Source organism: Volvox carteri (genome assembly GCF_000143455.1).
Source record: "Volvox carteri f. nagariensis unplaced genomic scaffold VOLCAscaffold_40, whole genome shotgun sequence".
NCBI classification, from domain to species: Eukaryota; Viridiplantae; Chlorophyta; class Chlorophyceae; order Chlamydomonadales; family Volvocaceae; genus Volvox; species Volvox carteri.
Window position 1 is genome coordinate 486,293 of NW_003307583.1, and position 20,648 is coordinate 506,940.

Consider the following 20,648-nt stretch of genomic DNA (forward strand, 5'->3'; position numbering starts at 1 on the left):
AAGGAATGATAATGCCTACAAGGTTGCTATGCGATCCTAGGAGCCTCGAGAACAAAGAGTTCAGCCTAAGAAAGATCGAGGACAGTTCATCGACAAAGGTCCGTCGGGCACCAAACAGAGGCCATATTGAGAGACCTGCAACCCAACAAGAAGCGGTGCAACCCAACAATGAAAAGCGGCAACCGTCTCGTTGCTGTGGCAACAGCCTCATAGCAACCAGACAATCCAAACCGTCCTGCCCTCACGCACCCAGCATGCGCAGTAGGTGCAGGCAGCACCAGACCAGCCCATTATTATATGCAGGCGTCCGGGCGAAGCCCAACCACATGGTACCATACGCGCCGTTGCATGATTGCTCAAAAAGGAAAAAAGGACGACCCCCCAAAAGCGTCGTACACGCGTGGCATTGAGCCATACGCGTACAAGCCTTTGGTCCATCGTTTCTCCAGGAGGTCCTTGTCTTCAGCACGGCTGCCCTCTTGCACCAAAAAAGGAAATGCTCCACCCCAAAATGGACGCGGCGACCGGCACCCCGCACGCGAGCACACACCAACGTCAACCCACAGGTCATGTTCACCCGCCGAGGCTCATCGATCACTCAAGCAAAAGCAACTAACAGGCAGCACAGACCATGCCGTTAGCTTGGCGACCGCTGCATGCTATGCGAAACGAATTGGCTACATTAAAACTGTCTGGCCTGCCAAAGCTAAGACCCCGTTGCCCGTCCTGCTCCCTCCTTTCTAGGCACGCTTACCTGACATAGCTACAACTGGCAATTGGCGAAGCGTCCTAACTTGAAATTAATGAACTACGCTTCGCTTATCTGCGCGTGACGTAATGTTCTCAACTCTTGAATAGAATTAAGATTTTTCGCGAAAAACAAATCCATCCGGAAAAGGGACCCTAAGATCGCTTCCCGGCTTCACGATATTGGTAAGCAGTCACGCGCATTCAATGACGCCATAACGCATCGCATAGTCACAATCCTATAACCTGCAATCACGCCTCGACAGCGGCACAGCCTGCGCAGCATTCCCAGCGCCTCAAGGTGCCGTGCCCTTGCAACCTCCTTCCGTGCGTCAAACGCTGCCAGCTCGTCTCTCACGAGCCCACAGCGCATCCCAGTCCCCGGCGGGCAACCAAACTGACAAGTTAGTCATGTCAAGTAACATCCAACGCCTTGGCCACCAAAAAGCAGCAATGTCCAACTGCCTGATGTGTGTTAATCGTCTTACATCCTAATGCAGCCACCAACGAGCAACGGTTCGCAGCTTCACGCCATTACAGAAAGCTCCAGTTAATGCTGGAGGGCATATGCCAATGTGCCGTATCAACATACCCTTTCTCCAATCCTTCCCGAGGCCAGAAGAACCGCCGCGCTGTTCCCCCAGCATATCCGCTGCGGGCGCTACATGGCAGCTAATGACGCCCTCCACAAGTCACTTGAGTAAACGAGAATATGTCAAACTACACTGCGCCATGGAACATGCCGTACTCCCTACGCCCGTCAGTACGGATATGGCGGACAGAATTGTGCCCCAACGTTACCATAGGAGGGCCCAGTCGCATACTTCGGCGTTGTCCGTGTCTGCTGCTGCTGCTGCTGCTGCTGGGACATCTGTGCGGTATGATGCGCCCGATGGTACGGCCCCGGCCCCGGAGCCATAACGGCATCTTGGTAATGTTGCTGTATGGCATGGGGGGCTGTAGCTGGGTGATATGCACCGCGCGACGAGTAATAATGCACGTCTGCCATGGTTGGCAGCATGGACTGGTGCATTTCAGCGTATGGCTGCATGACCTGCTGCGGATGTACCTCCCCGTAGGGCTGCAGGACCGGTTGGTGCGCCTCCGCATAGCCCGGCTGCATTATAGGCTGTGGCTGCGGCTGCATCTGTTTCTGCTGCGGGGGAATCGCAGGGTACCGCCACATCTGAGATCCAACCGACCCCGGGCCCGGCATGACTCCTTGTGAGGCTGGCGGAGGAGCCGCAGCTGCTACCGCCGCGTAGGCCTGCAATGGCACTGGAGTCGGCTTGGCGCCGCTTTTGTCGCTCTCGGTCGATTCCGCGCTGTCTTGACTGTCGCCCTGTTTCCTGAAGAACTGGCCGGGCAACGTGTCGACAGGCGTGCTGGTGATTGCGTAAGGTGTGGCTGTGGGACAGGGAAGCCGCACCCCAAAGCCGCCCTGCCCACTCCGCATCGCTGCCAACTGCGCCTCATACGCTTTCCGTACGTGCGGGTGGTATTGCAGCGCCTCCCAGTAAATAAGGTGCCGTACATCAAGCTCTGACAGCCGGGTGCAGTTCTCGAAGCCAAAGCTCGCCGCCACCGGCACCGTCTCCTGCCGTACCTCTGGCAAACCAGCGAAGTACGGATGGGCCAGCGCCTCCGCCGCGCTGGGTCGGTCAGCGGGGTCAAACGCCAGCAGCCGCGACAAGAGGTCCAAAGCAAGCGGGTCTGCGTTCGGAAACTTGCTCGACAGACGTTTTGGCTCCTGGGGCCACAGCGCGGCGGAGGCGCAAGACTGTCAAACAGGCATCACAACGTATTCAATCCTAAGAACCCTATATCTGAAAATAAGCTTTTCAAGTTGTGAGGTCAAGAAGGTAATGGGAAACAGATCCTGCGCTGTGTCGCGCTCCTTGACATCTGCCGCCACCCCGGTGATATAGACGCGCCAGGTTGGGGCAAACACGCACACGCTCCGTCGCACCTTGTGGGGCATGTTTTGTAGAAAATTGCGCGCCCGCGCATTCGTGATCGCCTCAATGACCGCCTGTGATGGCTTGCCCAGCAAATCAGTGACGAGCTGCAGCTGTGAGACGGCGTCTCTACCTATAGCAGTAGCAGCAGGATAGCTTAGGGAATGATAGGTAAAGACAGCAGCATTGGGATGGACCGGACAGGGAACGATGGCCGCCAATACTTGCATGCGAGGTATACCTTGCGTTTCGTTACCGTTACAAGGTCTAACGAAATGGCAGTTGTTTACCACTATGTGTTCTTTACCCCTGCAAAGATGACCGGCAAACGAACGGGGAGAGCATAGCCACTGAAAGCAGTATCCGCATGGTAATCGTTGCTGCGCAATGGCACTAGTGCGCGTAAACGTATCGGCTGGGATTCGATTGCATGCAAACGTGCCAATCGGCAGCCGTGCCACTGAAGGCCCAGGTCTGTGGAGCGCTCCATCGTTGCCCAGCCATTCACTGCCATAGGTGCACTGCCAGCACTAGGCGATGCCCCACCTGGGAAGAGGGGTTTGCTGAGAAGCACCTCCGCAAAGATGCATCCGGTGCTCCACATGTCTTACAGGTTGCCATCATGACAACCAGTCAGCGCAAAACACGCGGGGGACGGCACGAGGGACGGTGAGGCGGAGAATAAAGGCACACGTCAAAAAGGCACTGTCAAGAAGTAGCGCAATCCAAATCAGAAGTTGCCGAGCCACACTCATGAATTCCATTTCCAACATTCATCTATCATAGTAAGGAAAGGAAGGGAACTCGAGGATCAAAGTCAGCGTAGCGTACTTCTCGTCCTCTCTTCGTGGCTGCCGGCACACACCGCCACGACCGCCACAACCCTAAAGTTATCAAGTCCGTTTGCTGTCCCCCCGCCCGGCCCGCCTTGCACACAGCCTTCTGCTCGCCTGCCTGCATGGAGCTTCAGTGAATGACGACGATAGCAAGACGGAGAAAGCGTCCAGTAGGGCCCCAGAATACGACTGTACACAAAACTCTACGAGAGTCAGTGGCAGCTACGCTCACCCACTGCGCTGGTGTAACGGCCGTAGAAGCAGCCGCAGAGCTCCGGCGCGCGGTACCATCGGGTTGCCACGTAATCCGTCCAAAGCACGGGTGTCAGCGCCGTCATGTTGCCCATTATCGGGCGCGCCAACCCGAAATCGCAAATCTTAAGTTTGCAATTGGAGTTAGCCAGTATGTTCTTTGGCTGCGCAGTGGAATTGCGTTTAGCATGGAATTGCAACGGGGGTACGGGCCTTGAGAGGGGGAAGAGCCGGCAGCTATGCGTGCTGTGTTTTGCATGCATGACCTACGTACATAAAAGCGGTTGGCATCCAGCTTAGTGTTGTTCTAGCGTTCGAAATCCAGGCTACCACAAGTAAGCCAGTATCAGCCCCTACACACACGTCGTGTCTGCAGCGGCCCATAATAATAATAATATGCATTTAGGGGCGTCCGCCGCATGTTCGTTTACACCTTTATGGCTAAAGGAGTTTTTGAGCTACAGGACGCAGCATACAGTTCATGGCTCCACACCTTTAGATCGCGATGCAGTACATTGTTGGTGTGCATGAAGTTCAATCCACGAAGCAGCTGGTAGAGGAAAACCTTGTGGTGGTCGCGTGTGAGGTCATCGTTAGCACCTATCACTGTGTGCAAATCGGACTGCGGCATCATGGGACGGCACGAGAGTAGCGACAGCAGCAAGTCGCTTTTTAGGCAGCTGGACACGCATTAGCTCGAGATGGCATAGAGGTACACAGCGGACACCCGGCCCCATGCATCGCGGGGCTGGCCAAGATGAATCGCATCGCAAAAATCCATGGGTAACACTTGGGAGTCGCACGCTTCACATCTGTGCTGCTAAATAAACGTTTACGAATGGTTGCAGTGGCCGGCACCCTTGCCGTCACGTACCTCCATGAGCTCGAAGACTACGTACAGGTCCTTGAACGTATTAGGATCAGCAGGCAACATTATGTGCTTGATCTCCACGATGTCAGGATGCTTCAGCAAGCGCAAGAGCGTAATCTCCCGGAGGATTCGGTGCGCGTCCGCCACGTTCTCAAACACATTCTGCGGGGTTGGGAGTGCATGAGGTAGGGTTTTGGGATGAGGCGCTCCTGCGGAACGCTCATCGCCACCGCCGCCGCCGAGGTACACCGATTATAATGGCATTACCTGTATTTTCTTAATCGCCACTACTTCGCCGGTCAGGTTGTCCTTCGCAGCGCACACGACACCATAGCTCCCTTTCCCGATGAGGTTTAGGACGGTGTACCTAGCGGAAAAAGAAAGACCAGTGTGCAGCGTGAAGAGGTAAGGAGGCTTTCATGTGCACCCGAATCTTGGCTCTACATTTTCCAAGCCCCGCAGCCACGTATGCTTGCCCTTCGTCGGGGACGTTGGGACCGGCGGGGGTAACTGCAAACCGAAGACACCACAAGCCGTAAACTGTATTTTGTTACCTCTTCGTCTCATTGTAACCATTCAGGAATGAGCAATAGTCCGCGGGCGTGTGCTGTGCTGAAGGCGGCAGCTGCCCATTCTGCGTCTGGTGCTGAAGTCCCTGCGAACTCTGGTGATGATGTGTGTCTCGCTGCCCTTGATCTTGCACAAAAGAAGCCATAGACCCTGCACGTGCCGATTCAGTCCTATGAACGATTCCCGCCAGGTTTGCCCCACGGACGCCGTTTCCTCAGACGCTAATAATATTAATTACATATAAAAATCCCTCCTCTACCTATAGGAAGCAAGCCCCGGTAGATCGGTCACTGCGCTCGGTGGCGTGCTCATAAAAACAGCGTGGACAATCATGGATCATAGAAGCGCATCTTCTGGGTTATGCTACGCATTTCCGTAAGTTGTCCCTAATGAGTTGCGTGTTGCACGCCTGGACGTGCAAGTTGAGGGTCAGAGGGGTTTGCGCGCCAAAAACCAGGTTCTACAGGGATGGGATAATAAAGAAGAAAGATAGAGGAGCTTGCCGATTCGCTAAAAGTAATGTATGATTGCGACCGCGCACTAGTGTATGAGGTGCTACCCAATTGTTATCCCGCTCCCTGCATATTATTCGCCGTACACCGTGGATTGTGGCTTCGCTCCAGCACTGTTCCTATCACTGTTCGATTTCGAACCTGTGTTTATCAGAACACCGCCGTTGCTTCACAAGGGTGGCTGGCTGCCCTACAATTGATCCGTCCATTTTCTGGTGATAAGCTGTATACTTGTGCGTGGGTGCAAAAGCTCATACATAAAGCTCCACAAATAGTACAAGCATAAAGCAACGGTCGAGGGTCTGTTCCTTGAGCCGCACGTGTCTGCCATTCGGATGCGCTGCACAGGAGTATGAGTGCAGAAAAACCTGCATGTCCTTCTCAATTTCCTCCGAATATTTTTGCCATTATGATTAGATAGCCTCTCTTTTTCGCAGTCTAGGAGTGTTGACGGCACACGTAACCACTAAGGTTTATGAGGAGGACGTCCAGGGAAACGCGCATCTCAAGCCGATCCGCTTGGCATTCGAACGTGGTGCACTCTCTGCACAACCGGAGTCAGCTCCCGCAGCGGCTTCTCTGGGGACTGTATGCAGAAGTGCTGAATGCACATTACTGCGCGACTGGAGCATTCAATAGCCAACCGGGCCTGCTGAAGCAACACGAATCCTCTCTATCTTTCTGGGTCTGCTCCAGCATATAGTCGCCTTACGCGTGATGCAGAGTCTCATTCGGGTACCGCTGAGTATCTGCCTAACGATCCTGAAGCAGCTTTGCGGCTTATGCCTATTCCGGCACGCTGTTTGCAGCAACCTGCCATCAATCCCAGCAAGGACTGCCAACGTGACAACGTATTCGGCTAGCTCAGTGGGACGTCCCGCTGTCGGGCAATGTTACACGATACCAGTGGAGCGATTGCAATAGGCATCCAGGCGGCGGACGACCCCAGGAGTAGGACTACCCAAGGGGGTTCGCTGCTGCAGCCTGGGGGGAACAAAAAGCTTTTCTCATTACGTCTTTTCACTTCATTGCAGCTTCTTAGATACCATGTTTTGCCTTTAAAGTTCCCTTGGATTATTTACAACGTACACAGTCCCCCGTTAGCTTGTACTTGTTTGGGATGTCGGACGCCCACTCGCGTGATTGGGCTGCTGATCGGGAGATTTCTGTCTTCTGTTGCCCTAAGTGCATAAGCAGGTCAGGCAAGTAGGAACACACGTCCGGATTAGAAATAACAGGACACAGCGCTTTGGAGCAGCGATTTGGTATGGCACGTTAACTGGCACCTACGGCACCTCAACTACAAACTGAAGAATGCGCCTATGTACATGTATCCGCTGAACGGTCCGGCCATGCTGGATGAGGTTACCTTGCAAGCCCGCGGGCTTATCACTAGAGACTGTAAGGATAGTATCGAAAGGTGTCCTTCTTGACGTGACGTGTCGTCCGCTGCGCTCCCTAAGCCGGAGGTGCTTGATTATAGCGCCGTGTCCAGCCGATTTTCAACTCTGTGACGGGACAGGAAGCCGCAAATCATCCCCACGGGTCCTCGGAATGAACTGGAGCATATGTCAGGTACATGTGTTGGCCTTTTGAGCACTACAGACGTAATGCTTACGTGCCGGAAGCACCGCTTAGCATGGAGTATTGTAGGTGGTTAACCCGGCCCTCCTCTGCCCTCCATTTTATTATTTTTTGGCGGACGAAATCACGCCAGCCAGGCACTTACTGCTCAAGTTCCGGCTGCTGGGGGAAAAAGCAGTAATAGGTTCCATTCCCCTACCACAGACAACAACCACTCTGTGTACGACAGTTGCACACATCGTAAAACTTCCCATTGCCCAGTGAAGTCGCCTCCATAGGAAATTGCGTCTGTGTGCATATTTAAGATATTCAGATACTGGGCTTTTAGTAACTGAATGTTTTTTTTCTGTGTGGGTGGTGCACCAGGGTGGTCATACGCCGGTTGCCATGGCATGCTTCTCCTGCAGCCCATCTTGACGAATGCGTGCAAGTTACGTTGGAACCTTTTGGAACCGAGGTTGCCTGACAAATACGTGGGGCCACCCCAGGAGGCAAGGTTCCGTGCCTGCATACTTAACGATCACAACCAATCGGCCTAACTGACATGTCTGAATGGTAAGCCGCACAAGTCCTGCTGCCCGCCCTCCTGGCCACGTAAAGTTGGCTTACGCTCTCTCATCGCGCGCACTACGACCTTCGTGCGCCGTAGGCATGCCACCACACTGCCCAACGTCAAAAACTAGCTAATTAAATGTTAGTGTGATTGCATGCATGAGGTAAGTAAGAGGTCATGGAAAGATCCTGCTCCGGGCGAAAGATCGTTCATTGATGGATCATGAATTTTGTGTGAGGGGCGCCGGCGCGAGGAGTAACGGATGGAGGAGGGATATTCGGTTCGTAGATAGTACGCCACACGATGCACAAGGGAGGCAAGAGGAGAGTGTAGGCCGGCTGGACAGCTGATGTAGGCTGGAAGGTGTACGTGTACATGTGTATGTATTACATGCACCTTGAGTTGCGTTAGGCTTCAATGGAACGGTAGCGCGGTGTATAACCATGAATGCTGTTACAGCTGAGCTCACAGGGTCATCGGTGCCCATGAAGAAACGTCTTGCAGTATGTTGCCTGCAGGCGAGCGGTGGGGAGCACGTCCGTCGTGTATGGGTGTTTCGTGACGCAAGAAGCTAGAATGACTCCTCACAGGTCCTCAAAAGGGAGCGGGAAACTTGGTATTGCGGGATAATTGATATTGCGGCGGGCTCTTGTCGCGTAATCTGCGTGTAGTAGCCGTTATACTGTACGGCACCGTGAACAACTAAAAATACGCGCTAAGCGCGTCCACCAGCATCTCGAGAGGCCTTTTCAGCGGCCAGCTACTACACTGCACAGGACTGCGCGAATAATCTTGCTCACCACCCATCATTACCCCAGCACCGTACACTGCATACACCCCAGAACCAAAAGGACCCCACGTTCTGGACGGAAAGCAAGGTGCCGGGCAGCTACACGAAATCTATCCGTGATTTCCTGGAGAGCCGTCAATGCAAAAAGCTCGAGCTTTCTCAGAAGATGCTGTATGTGACAAAAAAAGTACGAGGATCTTGACGATAACAAGCAGGCGGCTGGCAGAGGTTAAGGCCTGGCTTGGGTTCAAATCCGCCTGCCGACCTCTCGGGGTGTTTGAGAGGTGATGAAATGGAAGGTGGCCCCCCATCTTGTGGACGGTGGAGGGTGTGATATAATCGACTTGCGAACTGACCAGGAACTAAGTTGACGCGCCGTTGATCCGCTAGATTTGGTTGGATGCCGGTGGTGAGTTGCCAAACTCGAATAGTACACTCTGAAGTCGGATGGGTTGAGCGGATTAGGGTGCCCCTCTAGCAGAGGAGAGCAGGGAACTGCCTCGGGAAGGAGGCCACTGGTGAAGCTTAACCACCCTGTAACAACGTCAACAATATTTTTGCGGCACAAAAAAGTATTAGGACTCCTAAAATATCCAACACCTGGCATTGCCCATGCGGCATCTTCCCATATTGATAATTGATTATGGTACCAAATGAAATCCATTACAAGCAATCATTTTTGAACTGGAGAAGAAGTTTGCTTGTAGATTTAATTTCCTGGAGTACATGAGGGGGCCCTACTTTTCAATAAATTGTTTTGTGGCCAGTTGGCCATGTTGAGGTTCTCGGTCAGCAGCTCAGGTCCTCCTTGCCTCAGCAGCCCCCGGGCCTCGCCAGCAGCAGTGTCTCAAGTGGCTCGTTCGGAAGGTGCTCGCTGGGAGTGGGCTCCATCCTCCTCGGCCCGGTGGCCCGGTGCCGTTTCCGCACAACGCTACCGTACTGGGACAGTGAAATGGCCGATACGTGGTTCTTGCCAACTGAACGCAACGATGCAAAAGTAGAGCATGACATAAAACGGCTCATAAGAAGGGCATACAGAATGCATACAGAAGAAACATACGAAAGGTACCGTACCAGGATTTCGGTGCTTGCGGTCTTCCTCAACACACCACCAGCGGCTGTTTCCATTGAACAATGCACCAAGTAAGCTGAACTAAACAAGTTGTTACGTTGGATCCGCATCCGGACCCGCATCCGCGGTGCTGTCCGCGCCCAAACGCGGTACGGTAGTGAAGTCAGTCCTGCAGGGCTGACTTCAGCTGGGGCAGCAAAGGCCCGAATAGGTGCGCAGCAGGCCAACCCAGTACCGGTACCGGTATCACGAACCGGAGAGACAGTCGCAAAAATCATGACGCACTCGCACCCGCCTGCGCCGTCGTGTGTAAAGGCAGATCCAGACATGGCTAAAAACGAACCCAGGTCCAGTTTAACGATCCCCGCAGAGAGGAAAACTAGCTACACGCGCATATCCCATTACCCCACCTACTACCAAGGCCGCCACCAAGGCCGCCACCACACGCATAGGGCTCAGAGATACGCTGGCCTCCGAACTTCCCGCCACAGGGGGATCTACCCTTGGCCTTGCTCGTAAGAGAGCCTGCCTCCTCAGCGCATTTCCTCCGGACACCCTGCAGCAGTAAATTGAAGCGAAATGGAACCTTTCGGACGCGTGAACACAATGTTTATGAGGAGGAAGAAGGGGGACTAGGAGCAGGGTGAGGGGCGGACATCTTTTGCGCCATGGTGTCGCGCAGCACCTGCCCGCGGGAGGACAACGCAGCGTTGGAGAACCTGGGCTGAGTGAAGAGGTGAAACGCAGCTGTGTGTGACGTGAGGGAGTCGAACTGGTGTGCCGCCACACCAGGAGCGACCAATGAATAGCATGACCTACAGTCCTGGCGCAACCAACTCCCCCCAGGTAGCCTAAAGCTAACGTAGCAAGCTCTGCAACTGCATGTCGCCCTTTTCTCGAAGGCCGACATGCGGTCGCAGGTGTATGGGCATAATTTGCTGACTGCTCTTGGAGCCGGAGCAGTAGTGGCCACTTTTCTGCAGCAGCTGTATGTACTGCTGCACTTTCATGTCGGACCTGAGCATACGAGCTTCCGTACTTCTACTACCAACAACCTATGAAACAGAGTTTGGCCAAATAGTTGTTGATCTGAAGCTGGTGCCAAGCGAAGCAGGTATGTGAGACTCAGGGGAGATTTTCTCGGCGCCGGTACGGCGACTTCCTACGGCTGCAGACATGATGCCAGTGGATTTGCTGTCGAGCGTGCCAAAAGCAGAGGTACAGCCGGCTCCTGCGCCCATGGCCTCGCCTTGCCCGTCAATCTGACTTGATAGGCCACGGTGTCACGCCAAAACATCTGGAGCGCACAAATTATGTGCCACGACCGAGTTAGTCGCTGTCCGCAGGTGGTTAAGCCAACCGAAGGTCGTTGGACGAACCTCGTCTTGATTTAGTTGAGACTTTGGGTGTTGCCTAACTAGCGTATAAGGCGCTTTCTGTTGTGGTTTGAGGATGTTCAGTTGTTGTTCATCTGTCGTTAGTCGGATGAGCGTTACGCATCCAGAATAGGGCCTCGTGTGATAAGGCCCGGCGCGGATCAGTCGATACTTCGCCATAAATGCGAGTGCGAAGAGGCCAAACATTTGTCGTTTGGGGGGGGAGTTATCCATCCGCATTTCTTGTGTCTGTTAGCACGTCATATGGCGTGACAACGGCTGGGGAGCGATGGTGTTGCGTGGGCGGAAAAATGCTTGGACCGGGACCGCTGGCCGGAGCCCCCCCTCGTCTTGATCTTGGAGGGCAGCTAGACTACGTCGCTTCGCGTCCGCTCGGCATTGGGAGCAGAGAACGCCCGCTCGGCATTGGGAGCAGAGAACGCCCGCTCGGCATTGGGAGCGACAACGTCCGCTCGGCATTGGGAACCTACTTTGGACGCTGGAGCAGAGGCTTGATAAGGACTGGCTCAATCGTAGGCTCCACACGCCCCCTCGCGAGTTTGTTATTGATAGCCGCAAACTGGCGTACAAATGTATCGGCGCAAGCACTAGATGGGGATGCCGAAACACACCGCCGGTTATATTTCCCCCAAAAGCGGACACTTCCCTTATGAGGTTGGCTGGTCGGCGAAGGGACTGGCGCACTTGTACGGTCTGTAGCAATGGATTTGAGAACGAATTTCCCGTGCGTGTGGAATATACGGAGTACGATGATATCCGCCAGGGTTTTGCTTCGTTGAGTGTCAATATGGGTGACCGCATTTGTTATTCCCGTGCCTATGCTCCATGTTATAAGTGTTGATAACCAGCACGGGTTGGCAGGATTGGTTTACGACATTTGGCTTCAACGTACGGCTATGCTAGGTTGGTTTCTCTTCTGGACTTCTTTTCCTTCTTCTTGGTCCTCTGTTCTTTCCTTTTTTCTCTCGCTTGGTTTCGCGGTCCATGAGCCTTCTGGCTCCTGGCTCATACGAGCTCCCAAGCTTGTAACACCATCAACTTCATTATCATCATCAGCCTACGCAAGAAAGACGTCAAACTTCTTATATTGCGGTTCTGATATGCCTGATACTGCCACAACATCCTTCGAAGCTGGTGGGCGTTTTCAATGTTAACAACAGCGTGGGCTATGCATGATAAAATCTTTTCGTTAACGATGCATATAATTCGAGTTCTCTTCATAATGTATGCCGTATCATTCTACTCGCATAATGCCGGACGGAATACACGGACGGAAATTCGTAACGTGAATACGCAGTACATTGCAGTACCAGCTTCCCAGGAATTAAAGCATGCATGCTTTAATATATGGCAATTCCACATGACCACGAATACACCACATGCTTCTGAAGCGTGTGTGCAATTCAGATGCCGCAACCTTGAACTAAACCGGCCTTTTTCAGTGAGGGAATATGGCAGGGAGAAAGTTTATTGGTGCCTTACGAACATTGTGGCTGAAACCTGAGTACTGACCTCTATTCCGTATGCAACTGCACATCGATGTAGCAACAACAATTACGTTACGACAATTCCATTGCGTTCCAAAGTGTTGTGCGGCCTCCAGCGTATAAAGGTGATTATAATTCCCGATGTATAAAACTTTAGTGGATTATGTTTTTTGGTCGATGTAAACATGTATACGGGCTAACCAAAATTGCGACGTACGAGTGTGGTTGAACTACATGCTCTGGCTTCCTTCACAATTAACAGAACGTTGCTGTTTTATGCCGGAAATGAAACCTATACGCAATTAAGAAATTAGGTGTGCATGATAAATCGCAGCAGGGCTTGGACCGCAACTTATTGCATACCATTTCACATAGCAGTAGGGCCTTCAGTGCAATTAACAGTAACCAGCTACTACGCAATTCAGTTTGGGATATTTAAGCCGAGTTCCACGTCAGTTGCTAGCTGCCGCATTTATGGGGTTCGAGCGACTACTCAAATCTTGCTTCCGGAGCGAAACAGAGGATGTGGGCTCCAGAGCTAGTGCCACTGCATGGAAGGAGCTGAGAGAGAGTGCCATGACAACCGGGAATGCGGAATCTGTGCAGGCCGCAGGTGCTGAGGAGGAGACCTCAAAACCAGGCAGCTCATCTTCAACAATCGAGTGGAACATAGCGACAGGTTGTAAACGGCTTACGTTAGCCAACTTTCGTAACTACGTACCATGCCGTCGCTCGGCTATGTAAAACCCCTATAACTAAGACCTGTATGCCGTGTAATAACAAAAATTAAACACGCGTCAACTGGAAGCGAAACATATTCAGCTCGCCCAGGGCTCTAACCTGCTCTAGCTACTTTCGTCGTCTATGCTCTCTCTTCTCAACATGGCCTCCTGCTGTTCCCGCGCTTTGTACCCGGATTATTTTGCCAGGCGTCAAGAGCCAAAATGGGTTTGGAGAGGCTGAGACCAATAAGCGACCAGCGTCTGGACCTAAGGGCTCCGGGCCAAAACGTCTTGCCGCTCTGATTCTTAAGGCTCGAAGTGTTGACGGGCGCGCAACCTGCTCACCAGCGGACTCCCTGAGGCTTACGAAAAGCACAGTGGTCACTATAACTGAGACCCTTTGGTCCCAACGGTACGACGGGGTAAGTACCCAGTTTGTACTGGAAGATGGCGTGTACGGCACAGCGGCATCTTCTCAGCCGAGCCGCCCATCGCCGCCATCGCCGGCGCTTCAGTCGTCCTCTGGCCTGCTAGGACTTTTTGCCCTGAGGCCGGCAGCCGCCAACGCTGCTGCCAGACCTACAAATCTTCCGAACCATGACCCACAGCAGCAGCAGCAGCAGCAGCAGCAGCACCAACAACACGTCTTTGTGGCCAACTTAGGCGTCGTAACGTCGACTGCCGTTGCCGGCATCAACAGCAGCGGCGGCGCCGGCACCGCCGCCACCACCACCAGCCAAACCGCTATCACGCCCAGCCCCAGTGCCGGCCTCCAGTCGCCATTCACGACCAATCGCACTCCCATCCCAACCATATCGACCGGCACCGCAATCGACGCTCATGACGTGGCCCATGCAGCCACGTCCTTCCAGCTCCAAAACCTGCCTTCCGCTCCGCTGCTGCCACCGCCACTACTGCCATATCCTCACGTCCATGATTCTCCGTTGCGGCGCTTGCTACGCCCGCGCACTGCACCCGCCGCGGGTTTGAAAACCCCGGGAGCCAGTCCTTTCTCTGCGCCGCCACTGCCGCCGCCATCTGGAGGTCGTAACGCGACGGCAGCGCCGCCGCCGCTGCGAGATAGCAACGGGGCGCTAGCAGCCGTGGTGGCCGGCGGCGGCAGCTTTGGAACCGTGGACCTCCAGCTCGCCCTGGCTCCGGGTTCGTCCAGCTCCGCTGGCGGCGGCGGCGGTGGCGGCCGGGGGACTGCGGGACAGGGGACTAGCACAGGGCTGATCGGTCGCACTCTCGGCGATATGCCGGGACTTGACCTCCGGGGCGCGCCACACTACATCGCGCTCAATGAACCCGATCCCGCAGTGCGCCACACGATGGCGCCGAGACGGCTTTCTGCTGCCGCTGGCAGCTGCGGCGGATTTTTGCATGGTGGAAGCGGCGGAAGCGGCATAACGGCCGCCGCCGCCGCCGTCGCGGCCGGTATGAAGTCCATCGGCGGCGGTGGCGAGGTTTTGGTTGGTGGAAGCGGCGGAAGTGGCATAGCCGCCGCTGCCGCTTCCGTCGCCGCCGTTGCAGCACGCATTAGCGGCAGCAGCGGTGGCGGCGGCCCCGCTACGGCGGCGCTGGTGGCGGCGGAGCGCGAGCTAGGTCTTATCCGAGTCAGCAGTCTCAGTGAGCTTTGCGGGCAACTGGAGGGGTTGCGGTGGCTGGCCAGCGGCAGCAGTGGCCGTGTCTTTACGGCTCTGTGGAAAGGCAGCATGGTGGCGGTCAAGGTGGTCATCAGCTCCACCCAAGACCAGCTAAGGGACAACTCCAGGGAAGCCTTGCTGAGTAGAGTGGTCAGCCACCCGGCCATATGCCAGGTACGACTTCGATTTGTTCCCCCCTTTTGCCGCCACCCTGCCCCCTCTGGTACGCGCCCCGCTTGACGGCATGTGCAGATCTAGGTGCCCCGTGTGTGCAGCCTCCCGCCGCGTGCCCGTTGAAACTCTAAATGAAATCCAGGAAGTTCCGCCGCTACCCAGCAAGGGTTAACGCACGCAGCTTGGCGTGTTTGAGCGGTGTAAGCAGGAGGAGCTAGTTGTCCGTACCACTGTTGTACGACGTTGGTTCTGTACGGCGCGCATTTTCAAGGCCCAGGACTTAATATCCCGTAGTTGGACTTTGTGGCTATCTTGTTTGAACGACGTAACTTGCATCAGGGCAGTTAACGCTCTTTGGGGTGGGTTTCAATGAAAGCCTGTGTGGATTCTTTGAGACAATGGATTTCAAGGAGAAGAGCAAAAGCAGGTGAGGTGGGTGGGCTATGTAGGAGGATGAGGAAGCCGACCAGGAGGGGTGTGCTCATGATGTGCGCTTTGTCCACACATTCTTTCTCTCGTCACACCTCTTGTGTCCCTTTGTTTGTTCCATTCAAAATACATTTTGTATCGTATCGCAGTGCTATACCGTCTGCTCGGAATGCATAACGGTGGAGCATTTGCAGGTGCCGCGACGGCACGGGCAAGCTCCGGTCCCCACTGCTGCCGGCAGCGGCGGCGGGACACGGAGCCGCCATCCCGCCGCCTGCTCGGTCACCATCTACACGGATCCCACTGACATTGTGGGCAGCCCACTGCCGAGCTTGACGCGTCCACACATGCCAGCGCACATGCACATCAACATGCATGTACATGCCCTCACGGAGGCGGTCCCGCCAGCTGACGGCAGCAGCGGCGGCGCCGACGGCCAAGGCAGTCGCCAAGGGTGGAGCCCCATGAAAGCCTTTGAGATGCGGCCGACGGCGGCACCGCCGCCACCGGCAACAGCGGCTGTGGCAACGTGTGAGGGGGCCAAACCAGGCGAGGTGGCGCACAACACCTTGTACAGGCAACAGGACTTTATAGCGCAGGATGCCGTGATGTCGCCCGACTGTGCCGCCGCGGTGCCGTCGGCGCTGTCACAGCAGCCCCAGCCCCAGCAGCTAGCGGCGTCGGACAGAGCCGTACCGGGTAGCGGTAGCGTGGCCCGGGCTACGAGCCAGCCGGGAACCACGCCGCTGCCCAGCCGCGTTGCACTGTTACCTGTATCGGAGGAGCTGGAGAGGCTGAAGTTTGGGCGAGGGCATAACTTTTCGGAGCACAGCCTGACGGGGTTGGTCAATGGCGAAACGGTGGAGAAGGGTGTGGCGACGGCGGAGGAGAAGGGTGTGGCGACGAAGGGTTTGGGGTGCTGCAGTGACTGCACCGCCGCAGCTGTCGGACACCTTTGTGGAGGAGGAAGCAGCGTCACGGCCGGGGCGCCCTGCAAGGCCGTCTGCAGTACCAATGCTGCTGCCGTCGCTGGCAACAGCAGCAGCAGCAATTTTCCGTATCCTCTGGAGGTCCAAATTGTACGGGACGCCGGCGGCTGCAGTGGTGGTGGCGTTGCCGCCGGTGCCTACGTGGTCTCATCTCTCCTAGCCTGGAACACGATCCCCGCGGCTCACGGGGGGTGCGGCTTCCATTCTCCGTTTACTAGCGCCAACTCTGAGGCCCTGCCGTACGACGGTCGGTGCTGCCTGGCTACGGCGGCCGAGCTAAATACGACGCTTTCGCTTTCAGAGCTGCTCAGGCAAGCGAGCGAACGGACCAGGGTTGTTCCTATTTGAGTATAAGGCAGGAGCGGGAACTCTTAGGGGACCTCAGGGCACAACAGGCGCAGCTATCGTCACGACGGTGATACAGATGCAATTGTATTATACATATAGCACTACAGGCCTAGGGAAGACAACGCAGGGAGAGCCTTTCCACGGTCCACGGAGCGTTGCGATGCGAACATGTAATGCAGTAACTGGCTTCCATTGAGGCAGTCTTGTGCCGGGTGCCGGGTGTGGTTAGGTGGGGCTTCTTTATGCCACCAGGAGGCTCTGTCGCCTCCTGGGATACACCGACCGAGAGGAGCTTGCCTTGCTTGCCTTTTACTTTTGCCTTGCTGAGGTCTCACACATCACATCACATGGCCGTGGGGTGTCGTACTTTCTGACGTCACCGATGAGCCGCCGCTGGCGGGCTTGCATTTGGAGCGCACTGCCGCCGCCGCAGCGGCAGCCGTGTAGATATGTTGTGTGGTGAACTGTCATAAAACCCTTCGCCAATGGCACGGGAGCCTATAAGAAATTCCTGCCGTTTATGGGCAATTGAGACATTATCCCAACACACACATACATGCGCACAAACACATAAACACATGCTCCTGGGTGCAGGTCGTACACGCCGGCTGACGAGGACAATAACCCGGCGACGCACTCGTTGCCAGCCGTACTGCTATCCATGGGTGCAGTACCGGGTAGATACTGTACCATTGTCGTACTGGAGTGGTGTAACCAAGGTACGGCGGTACGGTAACGTCCCCAGCTGCGCGGTGTGGTAAAGGCCCGCCTGTCAGCCACAGCTTGCATACAGTGCACCCCGGGCTCCAGGACTTGCTTACATTATGAACTGTCCTTGCTCCCCACCTCTTCATCCCCTGTGCCATATGCTTGCCCGCTGAGGCAGGATGTTTGGCGGGCGGGCCGGTGGAGGGCGTAGGTGGAGGGCGTAGGTGGAGGGCGTAGGGACGATTTTGTGTTGTTTGGTGTCACCTAACCACCTTTGCTCCCGCTCCCCCTGCAGGTACCCTGCTCCAAGCCATCCGCACTCGTCCATTCAACCCCGAGCGGTCCCCGGACAACCATGCGGGACTGCTGGTGCTACTGAGAACCGCTCTGGAAATAGCCCAGGTATGCATGTATGTATGTATCCATGTATGTAGGGTTTGTATGTATGTATGTATGTATGTATGTATGTATGTATGTATGCATGTATGCATGAACTGTAACTGTTGATATTTATATGCATGAACTGTAACTGTTGATATTTAATTAATTGGTACAATAATCACCTTGCATGTGCGTATGTGTGTATATATGTGTGTACTTTTGCGTCTACATGCGCCCGCGAAAGAAGTTAGAAGTTGGCAGCTGGCAGCTGGCTGGGACCAGACGCCTCCAGGGTACGATAAGCTGTACCGCAGGTTGGTGTCGTTGTGTCCAGCACAATGGCACCTGTATACTTATGGTCCCCGCCGATTACCTCCTCGGCCTCGGACGCCTCCTCCTGCCCTCCTGCTCTCTTTCCCCTCCTGCCCTTGCCCCTACTTTTGCTTGTTTCTCCTCCTGCTGCCTGTCTTCAGGGTATGAGGTACCTCCACTCCTTGGATATTGTACACGGTGGGTTAGGTTGGGGAGGTAATCCTGCAGGACTTGAAATTGGGGTTGAAAGGAGCGAAGCCCGGTTTAGCCGTTAGGAGAGTTCATATCCAAAATGTCCACATCCAAACGGCTCGTGTTGGCTTGGAAATTCCAGGGAAGGAGGGGTCCAAGGAGAGGAAGAAGCATCACCAGATATCAACTCGCTGTCTGCCTGTTTTCCCTCGTCCTGTAACGTGCTGCTGAATTCGAAAAATGTCTGTGTATATCTGTGTTCTTCATCTTCATCTCGCCTCTTAAAGCTCTGTCCCTTTTTCAGTCTTGACCCTAGCCAACCGACAAAGCGACACACGCACACACAGACACACACACTTCATACCCCGCCTCACCTGCCACTCTCACTGCCGCTCATCCATAATTTCTCCCAACCTTTTTTCCAACACCCTCCCTCGGTGGCTTTCTACCTCTTTGTCCATGTACGGCAGGCGACCTGAAGCCCAGGTACGCCCCGAGGGGCTCGTCGCGGGATGCGGAAAGGGGGGTGAGGAGCTGGGGCATGCAGGAATGCCCGCCAGCGGTCATGTTACTTCCTCCCTCTCGGCAGGAAGAGTTGTTGGGAGTGGCGGCTTACTGTTCTGACGCCAAGTTTTGCCATTCGAGCGCTACACAGTTGGCTGCAGAACCAAGATAGTTTAGGCATTATTTTAAATTTAAAAACAGGATATATTTAAAAAGAGGATTTATTTAAAAACAGGATTTATTTAAAAACGGGATTTATTTAAAAACAGGATTTATTTAAAAACAGGATTTATTTAGAAACAGGAAAGTAAGGGAGGTTACATGGGGGCCGAGGGCTCAGGGCTACTTACGGGCCGACAACAGGAAACAGCGACCCGCAAGTGCGATCGGTCGCTCGCATGGGGTAAAGGAGCTGGAAAGGCCCATTGGCGGCCGTCGTGATGGCAGAGGTGTTGCAACTCCACCCAGATGCTAGGAGGGTCGCCGGCCGGGAGGTTGGCGGGCGTGGGGGCGGGTGGGGGGATGGGACCGGGGCTAGGGAGCAGGTGGAGACGGCCCACGTGCAATTCATTTAGCATACGGGTGAAGTTATAAAATAGAAGGAAAAGGACAGACGATGCAATGCTTGCGCGCGAAAAGCCATCATCTCCACCACCACTACCGCTGCACCACCACCACCGTCAAAGCCAGGGACACCACAACTGCTGCTTCATCACCAGCACACCTGCCTGCCAACCCACCTACCTAACTACCTACCCACCTACCTGACTACCTACCCACCTACCAAACTATCTACCCACCTACCAAACTACCTACCCACCTACCTAACTACCTACCCACCTACCTAGTTACTAGCCTAGGGTCACTCACCCTAGGCGTCGAACTCGCCTTCACGCTGATTGTAGATGCCGTGGCCATCGTTCGAATATTCACCTCCTCCCTCCCGCTCTCCCTCCCTCCCTTCCTCCCTCCGTGCCCCGCCCGCCTCGCAGCAATGTGCTCCTACAGTCCCACGTGGCGCCCTCCTCCTCCCTCTCGGCTTTTGGCGGCTCGTCTTCGGCTGTGTGGGCCGCTGATATGCGGGGCTACGTGGCCAAGGTGGGCGCCAGGAGGAGGGTGTTGAGGAGGGTGTTGAGGAGGGTGATGAGGAGGGTGTTGAGGAGGGTGTTGAGGAGGGTGATGAGGAGGGTGTTGAGGAGGGTGATGAGGAGGGTGTTGAGGAGGGTGTTGAGGAGGGTGTTGAGGAGGGTGTTGAGGAGGGTGATGAGGAGGGTGTTGAGGAGGGTGTTGAGGAGGGTGTTGAGGAGGGTGTTGAGGAGGGTGATGAGGAGGGTGATGAGGAGGGTGTTGAGGAGGGTGTTGAGGAGGGTGTTGAGGAGGGTGATGAGGAGGGTGATGAGGAGGGTGTTGAGGAGGGTGTTGAGGAGGGTGTTGAGGAGGGTGTTGAGGAGGGTGTTGAGGAGGGTGTTGAGGAGGGTGCTGAGGAGGGTGTTGAGGAGGGTGTTGAGGAGGGTGTTGAGGAGGGTGTTGAGGAGGCTGTTGAGGAGGGTGTTGAGGAGGGTGTTGAGGAGGGTGACGACGGAGGGTGATCAGGAGGGTGATGAGGAGGGTGAT

The 20,648-nt window shown here is 55.0% G+C and overlaps 2 protein-coding genes across 2 annotated transcripts in view; one reads left to right on the forward strand and one right to left on the reverse strand.

Moving 5' to 3' along the window:
• Positions 1-2,221: 2,221 nt before the first annotated feature.
• mapk4 (mitogen-activated protein kinase 4) lies at positions 2,222-5,039 on the reverse strand (the record flags this gene model as incomplete). The annotated part of the gene is made up of 7 exons (XM_002954092.1): positions 2,222-2,497; positions 2,717-2,838; positions 3,252-3,311; positions 3,774-3,957; positions 4,287-4,415; positions 4,668-4,826; positions 4,932-5,039. Coding segments are annotated over 7 exons (1,038 nt in total), but the record flags the coding sequence as incomplete, so codon positions are not given.
• An 8,166-nt stretch (positions 5,040-13,205) lies between these two features.
• The window catches only part of VOLCADRAFT_94879 (uncharacterized protein), a gene marked incomplete at both ends in the record, with an annotated part of 13,926 nt that continues 6,483 nt past the window's right edge, over positions 13,206-20,648 (forward strand). Inside the window, 8 exons of the mRNA XM_002954010.1 lie at positions 13,206-13,242; positions 13,559-15,171; positions 15,750-16,780; positions 17,532-17,656; positions 17,941-18,047; positions 18,500-18,536; positions 19,001-19,016; positions 20,027-20,132. Coding sequence (XP_002954056.1) covers positions 13,206-13,242; positions 13,559-15,171; positions 15,750-16,780; positions 17,532-17,656; positions 17,941-18,047; positions 18,500-18,536; positions 19,001-19,016; positions 20,027-20,132 — 3,072 coding nt within the window. The remainder of the gene's footprint in view (positions 13,243-13,558; positions 15,172-15,749; positions 16,781-17,531; positions 17,657-17,940; positions 18,048-18,499; positions 18,537-19,000; positions 19,017-20,026; positions 20,133-20,648) is intronic.